Consider the following 16,025-nt stretch of genomic DNA (forward strand, 5'->3'; position numbering starts at 1 on the left):
GTTTTGTTTGACCATGCGACAAGAGATAAATTAATAATCGCAGACCCGAACTCGTCCTTTTTTTTTTTTTTTGAGGATTTCGTTACAGTCGGCGGAAAAAATAAAAATAAAAGTAGGAAGCACTTCTTTTATTTTTATTCTGAAATCGGACAATGTGGAGTCGGCGGATCTCGTTAAACAGATAATAAAAAAAGTCTGGCCTTACATGTATGTATATTCAAGATATTGGAATTTTGTTATGTACTTTTAAACAGTTGATACTTCTGTATGATTGTAAGTTTAATACTGTTTAAACTTACCGAAATATTTATGGGATTAAACAACAGCTTTGGTAATGGCTTCAGTGATTTTTTATTTCAGTTTTTGAAGAATTATAACTACCAGTATAGCGTTAAAACAACAAACTTGATGAATTTGTTGATTATAAAATTATTTATTGATTTAATAATTAATTGAAAAGAAAACTTATCCAAACATCAGTCATAAAATTTTGAGAAAACTTCAAACAATTAACTTATGAATTATAATGCTGCATGATGATTTTAAATGATGTGGAAATATAAAATTCAACTCATTTATTTTTATACGACCGCAAAAATTTTAATTTTTCGTCGTATATTGCTATCACGTTGGCGTCGTAGTCATTGTCTTGCGTCGTCGTCGTCGTCCGAATACTTTTAGTTTTTTCGCACTCTAACTTTAGTAAAAGTGAATAGAAATCGATGAAATTTTGACACAAGGTTTATGACCACAAAAGGAAGGTTGGGATTGATTTTGGGAGTTTTGGTCCCAACATTTTAGGAATTAGGGGCCAAAAAGGGCCCAAATAAGCATTTTCTTGGTTTTCGCACTATAACTTTAGTTTAAGTGAATAGAAATCTATGAAATTTTGACACAAGGTTTATGACCATAAAAGGAAGGTTGGGATTGATTTTGGGAGTTTTGGTTTCCAACAGTTTAGGAATTAGGGGCCAAAAAAGGGCCCAAATAAGCATTATTCTTGGTTTTCGCACAATAACTTTAGTATAAGTAAATAGAAATCAGTGAAATTTAAACACAAGGTTTATGACCACAAAAGGAAGGTTGGGATTGATTTTGGGAGTTGAGGTCCCAACAGTTTAGGAATTAGGGGCCAAAAAGGGGCCCAAATAAGCATTATTCTTGGTTTTCGCAGCATAACTTAAGTATAAGTAAATAGAAATGTATGAAATTTAAACACAAGGTTTATGACCATAAAAGGAAGGTTGGGTTTGATTTTGGGAGTTTTGGTCCCAACAGTTTAAGAATAAGGGGCCCAAAGGGTCCAAAATTGAACTTTGTTTGATTTCATCAAAAATTGAATAATTAGGGTTCTTTGATATGCTAAATCTAACTGTGTATGTAGATTCTTAATTTTTGGTCCTGTTTTCAAATTGGTCTACATTAAGGTCCAAAGGGTCCAAAATTAAACTTAGTTTGATTTAACAAAAATTGAACCCTTGGGGTTCTTTATATGTTGAATCTAAAAATGTACTTAGGTTTTTGATTATTGGCCCAGTTTTCAAGTTGGTCCAAATCGGGGTCCAAAATTAAACTTTGTTTGATTTCATCAAAAATTGAATAATTGGGGTTCTTTGATATGCCAAATCTAACTGTGTATGTAGATTCTTAATTTTTGGTCCTGTTTTCAAATTGGTCTACATTAAAGTCCAAAGGGTCCAAAATTAAACTAAATTTGATTTTAACAAAAGTTGAATTCTTGGACTTTTTTGATATGCTGAATCTAAACATGTACTTAGATTTTTGTTTATGGGCCCAGTTTTCAAGTTGGTTCAAATCAGGATCCAAAATTATTATATTAAGTATTGTGCAATAGCAAGAAATTTTCAATTGCACAGTATTCAGCAATAGCAAGAAATCTTCAATTGAACAGTATTGTGCAATAGCAAGAAATTTTCAATTGCTCAGTATTGCGCAATAGCAAGAAATCTTCAATTGCACAGTATTGTGCAATAGCAAATTTTTCAATTGCACAGTATTGCGCAATAGCCAGAAATATCTAATTGCACAATGTTGTGCAATAGCAAGAAATTTTCAATTATTGGAGTTATCTTTCTTTGTCCAGAATAGTATTTGAGTCAACTTAAATCATTGTTTTATACAATATACAATGTACATTGTATATTCACTTTTACTACCAACTGATAAATTAAAACAATCTTTACCATTCAGTGATAACAAGCACCTTTTATTACATTTTAACATTTTATGATGTATTTAAATGAGTAGTTATTGTTACAAACTCCATTAGAAATTTGAATTGAGATCAGTTTTGGAAAAAGGAAAAGGGGGATGTGAAAAAAAAGGGGGGGGTTAAATTTTTCTCATTTCAGATTTCATAAATAGAAAGAAAATTTCTTCAAACAATTTTTTGAGAGGATTAATATTCAACAGCATAGTGAATTGCTCAAAGGCAAAACTAAAATTTTAAGTTCATTAGACCACATTCATTCTGTGTCAGAAACCTATGCTGTGTCAACTATTTAATCACAATCCAAATTTAGAGCTGTATCCAGCTTGAATGTTGTGTCCATACTTGCCCCAACCGGTCAGGGTTCAACCTCTACAGTCGTATAAAGCTGCACCCTGCGGAGCATCTGGTTAGATAATTAAAATGAAAAGGGCATTTATACATTTTCAGAAGTATTAGTTATGTCAAATTATATTGGATGCCGATAAAATGGGTGTTGATTTGACCAGATGCCGATTTACCCAGGTGCCGATTTGACTTTTTCTATGGGCTCCAATTTGACCAGGTGCCGATTTGACTTGCATCTCTTTAGTATATATATATATATATAAAAGTGAAATGCAATTTGTGTTTCAGAAAGATATTACATTGTAAATCTGTTTTGGAATTTTTTATGGTATCAAGTTCGTTCACCCTGATTACATGTTTCATTGATTCAATATTTTATAAAAAAATATTAATATTAAGGGCATTTAAATACAGCTTAACAAACTTATTCAAATAGTTACATGTATATGGTTGTAAATACTTGAAATTCATAAAAAAAACCATGGGATATATATATTTAAAAGTTAAATGGCTTAATTGTTTTGAAGCATTAATTGTTCAATGACATAATAATAGTTCTCACTGATAGTTGTAATACTTGTCTTTGATAGATTAATAATAAAGAAAAACAACATTTTGTTTTCAGTTTGAAATGAGGTAAAAACAATGATGTACAGTTACAATGATTTATGAATTGTAAAACATGACACATGCATGAAAAGGATTTAAAAGTTCATTTATTATAATACTGCATAATTTGCTGAATTGACTGAATAGAGTAATTTAAATTGTAACAGTTAACATTTTATCAATAAAGATAAGTACATTGTATTCCAGTAATTAAGAAAAATAAAAGGGAAAATAATATTTTGGTTGCAGTAATACACATATTCGCTGAATTTTTCAGCATACTTTTTACCATACTCGGTTCAAATAATAAACATTATGCAAGTAGACAACATATATAGAAAAAATAAAAATCGGACAAACAGACCCTGGGCGAACAGGTATTGACCAGGTATCAGGGTGAACAGGTACTAAGGCGAACATGAATCTGGGCGAACAGACCCAAATTCGAATTTGATCTATAATTTATAGGCATTTTTTCGTTTCTGCAGAAGGTGTAAAATTAAACAAAAGCCTGATTTGCTTTTGATACTGTCCACTCAATTACACCCCTTAACTCACCAATAGTTGTGTGTATCTATTGTTTGTCAAAAGGATATTCAACACTTAAATTCATAGACCATATATATTGGATATATATATAACATTGGACCATACATCCTTTTCTTAACAATTTCGGTCAGTGCAAATCTAACAGACATCAACAAATTTCTGTACGTCTTAAAGTTACACTTGGGAACAATATCCTACAAACCCACAAAGCCTCATTTTCAAAGAAACATATCACATGTATCAGTTCAATTTATAAACTCTGTCAATGTCTGTAGTAAAGGTGATGAAACAGTGGAACACTAAATATCCTGTTATGTGAAAAGTTGATTAAAAGACACTAGAAAACCACTTATGTCAAATATATTTTAAACAATGGAAGCTTGATTCTAGCTAAAGATACAACTTCCTTCCAGCTGATCTTCTCAAACTAATTATTGATCATTATTAGCTATTATAATCATTATCAACCTGTTCTGTTATAATACAGTGTAACCTGCATAATCCGACACCTGAGAAACTGAGTATTCCAACATCCTGCTTTAACCAACACATTTTTATGGTCCCAAAACATTCCTATCCAGTTGCAGAAAAAACTTTCAAGTATTCCAACACCCTGCTTAATCTGACATTTTTATCTGGTCCCCCAGTGTGTCGGAATGCACATGTTACACTGTATATATGTAGACATTGATGTAAACAAAACTGCTTTTGAGGAAACCAGTAATATTTAAGAACCCCTGTGTAGACAGTTGCTATATAATTTGCACACCAAGCTCTATGCTTTACTAGCTTAGTTATCTACATGAAGGTAACTTAGGCCGTGGAAAATCATACTTCTAAAAGCTAATAAGTATTATATAGGAAGCTTGGCCCTGCAATGACAGGACGCATTGACGAGCACACATGGTCTCTGAATCATTTGATTTTGCATTGTAAGAACATTTTAATTTATTTCTATCAAAATATTTTATTGCTTTATTTGTATTTGGAAGTATGTTAATTTATGAGGTGGTGAAAATTTGTATATTTTTATATACATTAAGTGATGCCACATTATTCTGACTTCCAATTATTCCACCACCCCAATAGTCTGCTGCCCCATTAGTCTGGTCACAACCCAATGGTCCGACACCCCAATAGTCCAATACGGAATAATTGAACAATGTCGTAAATGCATTATCTATTTCAAGAGGATAATCAAGTATACATCCTTTATAAAAAAATCCAATGGATTTAGTATAAAGATGTTATTAAAAGTAAGAGAAAAACATGTCCTTGTGTGATGCCAAAATAAAGGTATGGACAGTTTGAAGTACCATACATGTAACTTCTTTACTAACTGTACATGTACCATTCCATGGCATTTTCCTAACACTGCATTTTATTTAAATTTTTAAGATCATGAAGATAGTCTAATCATATATAATAAAGCAATATATTTCGAATCCACAAGTTCAAGCTCGTCAAGTATCCATGAAGCAGTCCATTTGTTCTCAAAATAATGAATTAAATTAATTCACAGTATGTTAATAAATTTCAGGTACAGTGACAGTATGTCTTTCATAGTTTTGAGAATGAACTAACAGAATCTTGTAACCAAACATGACTGGGAGGGGAAGTAGAATGTCACCCAAGGAAAGGTACCTGAGGTCAGTTTACCTTAATTACCAGGTGTGCACTGATGTTGTTCGACATTACTTTGATGGCCTTCACCCTCCAACAAGTTTAGTTCAATACTTACTGGACCAAAGAACAAAATTTGAGAAAGAAGAAAAGAAAATTCCAAATTATCAGTGGATTCAACTTTACCCAGAAGGTAATTGAAATTAAATTATTGATTTAACCATTTTGAATATATGCATATAATCATGATAATGCATCATGGTAGTATATATAAGCTTCAGATTTCAAAACTACTATGTTTTATTAGCATGAACTCTTATAATTAATTTATATGATACTTGCATCACAAAAACATGGGATTTAAAAACAGAAATTCACCAATTGAAGTGTTTTCATAAGTTCAGGGCCTCATACATGTAATTGTATATATGCAGTTTGAAGACCAACTTTTTTTTTTCTTTTAACTAAAATAGTTTTCCATAATCTTCTGTAACAAGATTTCTTGCCACTAAAGGGTTCAAACTTCAAAACATATATATATATATTTATGAAAAAAAAACTCTCTATGTCAGATACTATGATGTGAACCTTTGAATATTCCTTAAGATCAATAAATAGATAGCTTAATCAGCAAAGAAAAGTTTTTATACGACTGCACAAAATTTTGCGGTCATATATTGGTATCTTGTTGTCGTCCGCATTGTCCCAAGGCATTTGGTTTTTAAAACAATAACTTTAGTACAAGTAAATAGAATTCAATGAAATTTGATTTTGGGGGTTGTAGTCCCAACAGTTTAGAAATAAGGAGCCAAAAAGGGGCCCAAATAAGCATTTTTCCAGTCTGCAGACAATAACCTGTGGAACTTTGTATGGATCTCTCTGAAATCATACCACAACGTTCTATACCTTAGCTGTCAATTTATTTTTAGAACTTACTGTTTTAAAAATTCTGATTAAGGTTTATTAATTTTAGCCATGATTATGTATGTCATTTTCTATTTTAAGACTTTATAATGGATTTAAATTGGTAATTGTGGTTGCATCTCCAATGAACATGATGAAAATTTTAATTGAGATTATGACCATATCTTGAGGGAAAAAATTTTGGAAAATGACGCAGTCATTGTTCCATTACTGCCGACTGGAACTTCATTACATATCTCTGCCTACCGCGCTTGGTTTCGTTTTTACTATTTTCCATACAAACTGGAATCCGCCTGTGTTATCATTATGCATGATCATTGTGTAGTAATCAGCCAGGAACCAGTTTACACTCGGTTTCATATTTACTATTTTACAAATTAAGTGGTTTCTGCTTGTATTCCACTACACCCAAACAAAGTGTTGTAGTTTGAAGGGAACCAGTTTAGAATTTGTAAACTACAAAACGTAATCGGTAATGGTTCATTCCGTTTTGGTGTTTCATACAGACTTATATGGTTTGAATAAGCTTAAGACCCTTCAAACATTAATGTGATAGGTATATTAAAGACTGTTTTACAAAAGGATTGAACTGTTTTACTTTCAAAGTCGTACTATAGTGATATCTGTCATGTACAGATTTCCACTCTCACCGATTAATTTCTTCTTTTACACGTGCTTTTGAAACTTCCTGTTTAAACATCGCAAGTTTAAAAATTGTTTTTTGAGTGAATTAAACTTATTTTAACAATCATGAAGCGTTCCAGAATCATTTTACAGCAGTTTCTTCTTCTCTTTGATAATGGAAAATAGGTTTTCTCAAGAAAATACCGCAAACGATCGCAGAGGAATTGAAACATACAAGTCAAGTCGGCACCTGGTCAAATAGGCATCTAGTCAAATCGGCACCTATTTGACGTCAATTCGGCATCCAATAATATTTGTTATAATATTTTCTATTCAATTAATTAATTACTGTTACCAAGTACATAGTGAATATATTGTTGTGTATTTAGGTAAACAACGAAACGAAAGTGAATATGTTGTTGTGTATAAAGGTAAACAACGAAACGAAAGTGAATATGTTGTTGTGTATAAAGGTAAACAACGAAGCCCTTACCAAAGCTGTTGTTTTAACAATTAGACAATTATTAAAATAAAATGGAAAACTATGAGTCCCTTTCAATAAATCAAACTTTCATGCCAAATAATTAGCAAATTAAAGGTGTTTTTTTTTCAGTAAAGTTTAAACAGCATTAAACCAACAATCCTGTAAAATGCTCAACTGGTTAAAATAATGCAGAAAAATATCCAACATCTCATGTATTAGTCCAAATATTTATGACGTCTGGCAAGGCTATTTTTTTTTCTGGGACGCCTTCCTACGACGTTCGTAGGAAGGCGTCCCAGAAAAATATTAACATAGCCTTGCGGTCATAGGAAGGTGTTCCAGAATAAAATTAAAAAAGCCTTGCCAGACGTAATAATTATTTGGACTACTCATATATATATCATTAAAAATACACCAAAAAAGTCATTTAGTTGAGAAAAATAAATATATACAAAATGTACATGAACACCCAAAAATGTGAAAATTAGTATTTTACTCTTTTTGCTTAAATACTGAAAAAAATTCTGGCAACCCCTTTCTTATTTTTACTCTTTTTGCTTAAAATACTGTTAAAAATATATATTTAACATGGGTGACGAATTGACTATATCAGGTGTTGATTTTAACCAGGTGCTGATATGTCCAGGTGCCAATTTTACTAGGTGCCGGTGGTTTGACTAGAATTCTTTGACAAATGTTTGAAATTATCTGAGTTTCATTAGACCTTTGATAACAGTAACAAAAAGAATATTTACTTCATATTTTGTGGGAGAAGGGGGTTCAGACTATGTGGTATCAGGTCTGTTTGCGCCCAATACATTTTCACACCCAAGGTGCGTTCGCACTCTACTCATTCGCGCCCAATTTTAATTCAAATTCAAGTTGAATAATTGGAAAATCATGGTTGTTGTTTTAAATTGCTTTGGTGTAAATACTGAATGTATTTATAGCTTGGTATGAGTAAAACATTGAAGATTTTAAAGGAAAAACACAAGATAATTGTTTTTAACAGCTTGGTCACTTTGATCTGAAACAAGGAAACAATAAAACATAGATACCAAAATATAGCAATCCACTAATATGACCAAAACATGATAAAATTTATTCAACACACAGAAAAAAACATAGTCAGAATCTCACTTCATTTTGAAACAAGTCAATGAAAACAAGTTATAGCAATACACTTACCAAAACATGATTAAGAGTTATTCAACACAAAATAAAACGTTGACAAAATACCACTTTATTTAGAAAGGATTATTATTATTTTTAACAATACGCTATCCAAAACATGATTAAGATTTATTCAACTAAAAAAAAAAATGCTGTCTCACTTTATTTTGAGACAATGACAACAATTATACTTATAAGAAAACACTTGCTTACAGAGTTATTAAACACAAAACCAATTAAGACTGGGTGCGAACATGTAGGGTGTGAAAGTGAAAGGGGGGTGAACATGAGTGGGCGCAAACATGAATTGAAGCGAATGGACCCGGATTCAGACTATGTACCAGTGAGAAATATACAAGCCTTTCTACGGTATTTATTTGTACAATTCAGGTAGTCTTGACCTATTCATTTGTCTTAAAAAACTAGCCAGTTGTCACCTTCACTTCACACACACACACATATACGAATATCAATTATATGCTTACGATACATGTTGTTGGGGGACAATTTCAGAAATTAAAAAGATAATTCCTTCAAATATTGCAAAAAAAGGGGAGTAAAATATATTTTTTTTTTTTGGGGGGGGGAGGGGTCAATTCGCAACAGAAAAAACATTGCATATTGCACAAAAGCAAAACATTGAATATAAATTCAAATCATATAACCAATTCTAAGTTCTTTGACTACATGTACAGTTATTCTGTGTCAGAAACCTATTATGTGTCAAATATTTAATTACAATCCAAATTCAGACCTGTTTCTCTAGTGAGAATAATTGTGTCCATTTTTGCCCCAACTGTTCAGGGTTGGACCTCTGCAGTTGTATCCAGCTGCCCTCGCCTAATCAATTTATTCTATGTTATAACCTACTTTTGGAGTCAAATATTATGAATCCTTCCATAGATACTAAGTCCATTATTCAGGTTTCATATTTTATTTAGTACACACTATTTAATTTATTGTTATAAAACATATTAATATTTGAAGATCTGCATTAAACTTGAATGTACTTTAAATGCTTTATTCAGTGATCTTGAAAATAATTAGTTATATTGGGGATGGACATGATAAATATGTATTGAGCGTGATAAGATACCGGTTGATATCAAAATGTTTCAGACTTATTTTTATCTCGCCATTCTGAAGGAACTGTGAGCTTTTGCCATCACTTGGCGTCCGTCGTCGTCGTCCGTCTGGTGTAAACTATTTCAAACATCTTCTCTGAAACTACTGAACCAATTCCTACCAAACTTTTGCTGAATGATCCTTAGGGTATCTAGAATAAAAAAAAAATATTTTCTGTTTCGTCTAAAAACATGGCCGACATGGCTAAAAATAAACCATAGGGGTAAAATGCAGTTTTTGGTTTATATCTCAAAAACTAAACCATTTGGCATTTAGAGCAAATCTGACATGGGGTAAAAGTGTTTATTAGGTAAAAGTTCTATCAGCCCTGAAATTTTCCAATGAATCTGAGAACCCATTGTTGGGTTGCTGCCACTAAATTTGTAATTTTAAGGAAATTCGCAGTTTTTATACATACGACCGCAAACAAATTTTTGTGGTTTTATATTGGTATGACATTGGCGGCGTCGTCGTCCGAAGACACATTGGTTTTGGCACAATAACTTTAGTTTCAGTGAAAGGATCTCCATAAAATTTTTTCATAAGATTCAATACCACAAAAGGAAGGTTGGAATTGATTTTGGGGGTTATGGACCAACAGTTAAGGAATTAGGGGCCAAAAATAAGCATTTTTGTAATTTCCAGACAATAACTAGTGTATGGATCTTTCTGACATTGTACCACAAGGTTCCATATCACAAAGGGAATGCTGGGATTGATTTTGGGGGTAATTGCCTCAATATTTTAGGAGTTAGGGGGCAAAAAACAAGCATTTTTCTAGTTTCATGACAATAACTTGTGTGTAAGTGTATGGATCTTTCTGTATTACAAGGTTCCATATCTCAAAGGGAAAGCTGGAATTGAGTTTGGGGGTAATTGCCAAAAACATTTAGGGGTAAGGGGCCAAAAATAAGCATTTTTCTAGTTTCTAGACAATAACTTGTTTTCAAGTGTATGGATCTCTTTGAAATTGTACTGCAAGGTGCCATACCACAAAGGGAAGGCTGGGATTGATTTTTGGGGTAATTGCCTCAAAACTTTAGGAATTAGGGGCCGAAAAGGGGAAAAAAACAAACGTTTTTCTAGTTTCAGGACAATAACTTGTGTGTTAGTGTATGGATGATTATGAAATTGTATTTCATGGTTCCATATCACAGAGGGATAGCTGGGTTTGAGTTTGGGGGTAATTGCCCTAAATGTTTAGGAATTTTGGGCCAAAAAGTTGGTCCAAATTGGGGTCCAAATTTAAACTTTGTTTCATTTCAACAAAAATTGAATATATATGGGGTTCTTTGATATATGCTAAATCTAACCATGTATTTAGATTTGTGATTGTTTGGCCCCGCTATCAAATTGGTTCATATATATATTTTGAGGTCAAAAGGGTCCAAAATTAAACTTCGTTTGATTTCATCAAAAACTGAATTATTTGGGTTCTTTGATATGCTGGATCTAACCTTGTATTTAGATTTTTAATTTTGGGTCCCGTATTTTAAATTGGTCTACATTAAGGTCCAAAGTGTGCAAAATTAAACTAAGTTTGATTTTAACAAAAATTGAATTCTTAGGGTTCTTTGATATGCTGAATCTAAACATGTGTTTAGATTTTTGATTATGGCCCCAGTTTTTAAGTTGGTCCAAATTGGGGTCCAAAACTAAACTTTGTTTGATTTCATCAAAAATTGAATATATGGGGTTCTTTGATATGCTGAATCTTATTAAACATGTATTTAGATTTTGGAGTTTTGGGCCTCGTTATCAAATTGGTCCACATTAAGTCAAAAGGGTCCAAAATTAAACTTTTGTTTAATTTCATAAAAAATTGAATTCTTGGGATTCTTTGATATACCGAATCTAACCATGTATTTAGATTTGGGATATTTGACCATAATAGGTAAATTAAAAAAAAAAAAAGTTCTTAGACCACATTCATTCTGTGTCAGAAACCTATGCTGTGTCAACTATTTAATCATAATCCAAATTCAGAGCTGTATCAAGCTTGAATGTTGTTTCCATACTTGCCCCAACTGTTCAGGGTTCACCCTCTGCGGTCGTATAAAGCTGGGCCCTGCGGAGCATCTGGTTGGTTATTATATTTAATATAATGATAAAGATAAACTGTAAACAGCAAAACTGTTCAGCAAAGTAAGATCTACAAATAATTTGATATGATCAAAATTGTCAATTTACTGCTTTAGGAGTTATTGTATTTTAAGGACAATTTTTCACAATTTGTTGATCATGTTATCTTACTTTTAAAAAAAAATCTCCTCTGAAACTTCCAACCAAACTTTATCTGACTGATCTTTAGGGTATCGAGAATAATTTTTGTGTTTTATTTCTGTTTCTTCAAAAAAAAACATGGCTGCCATGGCTTAAATAGAATGTTAACATAGGGATAAAAAAATTTTTTTTTTCGCTTTTGAAGAAAATATGACAGATACAAAGAACATTTCAATGGAATTTTAAGACGCTCATTAATATTTATTGAAAAGCAAAATTATCATTGAGGAAAGATTTTAAACAGGTGCGTGATTCAGGCTCTTGAGAGCCTCTTGTTAAATATTTATTGAAATCTCTTTTTTTACAGTATTGTTCAGGGCAGATGTCCACATAAAAGAAACATATCTTGCTTCTTATGAAAAAACAGACCTGAAGGATTATAAAGAATTTACAGATCGCATCAGTACAATATTTACATGTTTGTTTGATTCTGTTGATGGTGACCAGAAAGTGAAAGTAGTTAATTTATCAAGATTAGAGTAAGTTAAACACAACTCACATTGATGTCAAAGATAAAAAATATTCTAAAAATTGTATAGGACCCAGGACTGTAGTATCATGATTTACAACAGTTGATGAGTTGGGCAATAATATTTCATGGAACTTGAATTTAAGAAATGATGACAAAATAGCATACCAAACATATTGTTCAGAAAGAAAATATATTTTTTTTTAAAAAAAATTTCTTTTTTTTATCCTGACCGACCGACCCGACTTTTTCATGTATAAAATCTGTAAACCAACAAATCAATAAACCCTGGCCTAATTAAACAATCTAATTATTTGTACCCCTAATAATATATTGTTTGCCATATACCACATGCAATTGCATTATATAACCCCCAAATTGAAATGGAACAAGATGGCTTTCAAACTTCTTAAAAAGATACCAAAATGTGTGACAGACAGTTATTTAGAAATACAGAAAGTTAAGAATGATGTTACATATTGGGAGAGAATTTTCAAAAAAATATTTAACCATAAAATTTATTACTTGTAGGTCAGGAGAAGTATTGGCTAAATTAGAAATTACTTCACAGTACAATCCTGATGATAGAAAAATCCGGTCAGCATTAGAAGTACCTGTGACCAGAGGAAATGTGGATGCAAGTCTTGAAACCATCCCTGATGGATTTACTTTTGCTAAGCAAGGAGGTAACAATAATTTTAGAATTGGGAGTGAGGGCAGGGCTTCCAAAATTTTTTTTTTAGCCAGCCAGACATTTTTGTCGAGCCTGCGACTTTTGTCCCAGAAAGCTCGTTATAGGGATAGTGATCCAGTGGCGGCTACGGCAGCAGCATTAGCTAACTTCTTAAAAGCTTTATATTTTAGAGGGTGGAAGACCTGGATGCGTCATACTTTCTATATGGATGCCTCATGCTACGAAGTTTCTGTCAGTCACATGTCCAATGTCCTTGACCTCATTTTCATTGTTCAGTGACTACTTGAAAAGTTGAGATTTTTTTGTAATGTTAAATTCTCTCTTATTATAAGTAATAGGATAACTATATTTGGTATGTGCGTACCTTGCAAGGTCCTCATGCCTGTCAGACAGTTTTCACTTGATCTGACCTCATTTCATGGATCAGTGAACAAGTTTAAGTTTTGGTTGTCAGGTCCATATCTCAAATACTATAAGCAATAGGTCTAGTATATTCAGTGTATGGAAGCACTGTAAGGTGTACCTGTCCAACTGGCCAACTGGCAGGTGTCATCTGGTACCTTTGATAAATATTTACACCCCTGGGTCGATGCCACTGCTGGTGGACGTTTCGTCCCCGAGGGTATCACCAGCCCAGTAGTCAACACTTCGGTGTTGACATGAATATCAATAATGTGGTCATTTTTTTTTTTATAAATTTCCTGTTAACAAAAGTTTAAATTTTTCCAAAAACTAAAGATTTTCTTATTCCAGGCATAGATTTCCTTAGCCGTATTTGGCACAACTTTTTGGAATTTTGGATCCTCAATGCTCTTCAACTTTGTAATTGTTTGGCTTTATAAATATTTTGATATGAGCGTCACTGATGAGACTTATGTAGACGAAACGCGCGTCTGGCGTACTAAATTATAATCCTGGTACCTTTGATAACTTGACCTCATTTTCATGGTTCAGTGGTTATAGTTTTTTTTTTGGGGTCTATTTTCCTTATACTGTATGCAATAGGTTTACTATATTTGGTGTATGGAATGATTGTAAGGTGTACATGTCTAGTTGGCAGGTGTCATCTGACCTTGACCTCATTTTCATGGTTCAGTGGTCAAAGTTAAGTTTTTGAGTTTTGGTCTTTTTTTCTATTACTATATTCAATAGGTCAACTATATTTGGTTTATGGAAATATTTTATGATCTATATGTCTGTTGCACAGGTCTTATTTGACCTTGACCTCATTTTCACAGTTCATTGCTCAGTATTAAGATTTATACGACCGCAAAAATTGAAAATTTTTTGGTCGTATATTGGTATGACGTTGGCATCGTTGTCTTCTGCATTGTCGTCGTTGTCCGAAGACATTTGGTTTTCGCACTATAACTTTAGTTTAAGTAAATAGAAATCTATGAAAGGAGTAGGTTCAGTAAGATCCCTTTTCGGCCCCAAAATATAGCAGTTTTACAAAATTGTGAAAATGTACTCTTTAAGCTATTTAGTGGAAAGTAGAATACTTCTTCTAAATACATATGGGCTGTTTTTTACAATACAATGCACATATATCGGGTACTAGCATCATGAAGTCATGTTAAATTATTGAAATCTTCACAATTGTAGCCTTTTAGTTAAATTTTAGACGGATTCCGTCTTAAATGAAAGTGGCCACATTCGTGTTCATTCATAATATTGAAATGTAAGTTGTATTTTATTATTATACGTAATATATATCAAGGCGGATGCGGCCACTTTCATTTTTGACAAAAACCATCTGAAAAGTGACGTTTTTTTGCATATTTGATAGATTTTTCATATTTAAGCTTGAATCAGAGCGTTTTTAATGACTTAATCAGTTAAAAACTTTCACATAAACTAATCGAATCAATTGAAATAAAAAAGTGTCTGAAATCTTTCGTAAGATGAACATGAAAATTGAGGCCAAAATTGGCCCTTACCGGACCTACTCGGAGTCCTTTAAACACAAGGTTTATGATCAATAAAGGAGGGTTGGGATTGATTTTGGGATTTTTGGTCACAACAGTTTAGATGTTAGGGCCAAAAGGGCCAAAATAAGCATTTTTCTTGATTTTTGCAAAATAACTTTCGTATTAGTATATAGAAATCTATGAAACTTAAACACAAGGTTTATGAACACAAAAGGAAGGTTGGGATTGATTTTGGGAGTTTTGGTCCCAACAGTTTAGGAATTAGGGGCCAAAAAAAGGTCCCAAATAAGCATTTTTCTTGATTTTTGCAAAATAACTTTAGTATAAGTAAATAGAAATCTATGAAATTTTAACACAAGGTTTATGACCACAAAAGGAAGGTTTGAATCGATTTTGGGAGTTTTGGTCCCAACAGTTTAGGAATAAGTGGCCAAAAGGGTTCAAAATTAAACTTTGTTTGATTTCATCAAAAAATGAATTATTGGGGTTCTTTGATATGCCAAATCTAACCGTGTATTTAGATTCTAAATTTTTGGTCCTATTTTCAAATTGGTCTACACTTATAAGGTCCAAAGGGTCCAAAATTAAACTTAGTTTGATTTTAACAAAAATCAAATTCTTGGGGTTCTTTGATATGCTGAATCTAAACATGTACTTAGATTTTTTATTATGGCCCAGTTTTCAAGTTGGTCCAAATGGGGGTTCACCAAAATTAAACTTTGTTTGATTTCAACAAAAATTGAATATATGGGGTTCTTCAATATGCTGAATCTAACCATGTATTTAGATTTTTAATATTTGGGCCTGGTTATCAAATTGGTCCACATTGAGGTATTAAGGGTCTAAAATTTAACATTATTTGATTTCATCAAAAATTGAATTCTTGGGGTTCTATGATATGCTGAATCTAACCATGTATTTAGATTTTGGATATTGGACCATAATAGGTAAATGTCCAA

At 32.3% G+C, this 16,025-nt stretch overlaps 1 protein-coding gene across 1 annotated transcript in view; it reads left to right on the top strand.

The window, feature by feature from the left end:
* The first annotated feature begins 5,273 nt into the window (after window positions 1-5,273).
* Window positions 5,274-16,025, top strand: part of LOC143074107 (uncharacterized) — a 72,144-nt gene continuing 61,392 nt past the window's right edge. The window contains exons 1-3 of the mRNA XM_076249654.1: window positions 5,274-5,552; window positions 12,280-12,451; window positions 12,973-13,127. Coding sequence (XP_076105769.1) covers window positions 5,339-5,552; window positions 12,280-12,451; window positions 12,973-13,127 — 541 coding nt within the window. The 5' untranslated portion in view covers window positions 5,274-5,338. The remainder of the gene's footprint in view (window positions 5,553-12,279; window positions 12,452-12,972; window positions 13,128-16,025) is intronic.

The sequence above is a fragment of the Mytilus galloprovincialis genome, chromosome 5 (genome assembly GCF_965363235.1).
Source record: "Mytilus galloprovincialis chromosome 5, xbMytGall1.hap1.1, whole genome shotgun sequence".
In the NCBI taxonomy this organism is placed as follows: Eukaryota; Metazoa; Mollusca; class Bivalvia; order Mytilida; family Mytilidae; genus Mytilus; species Mytilus galloprovincialis.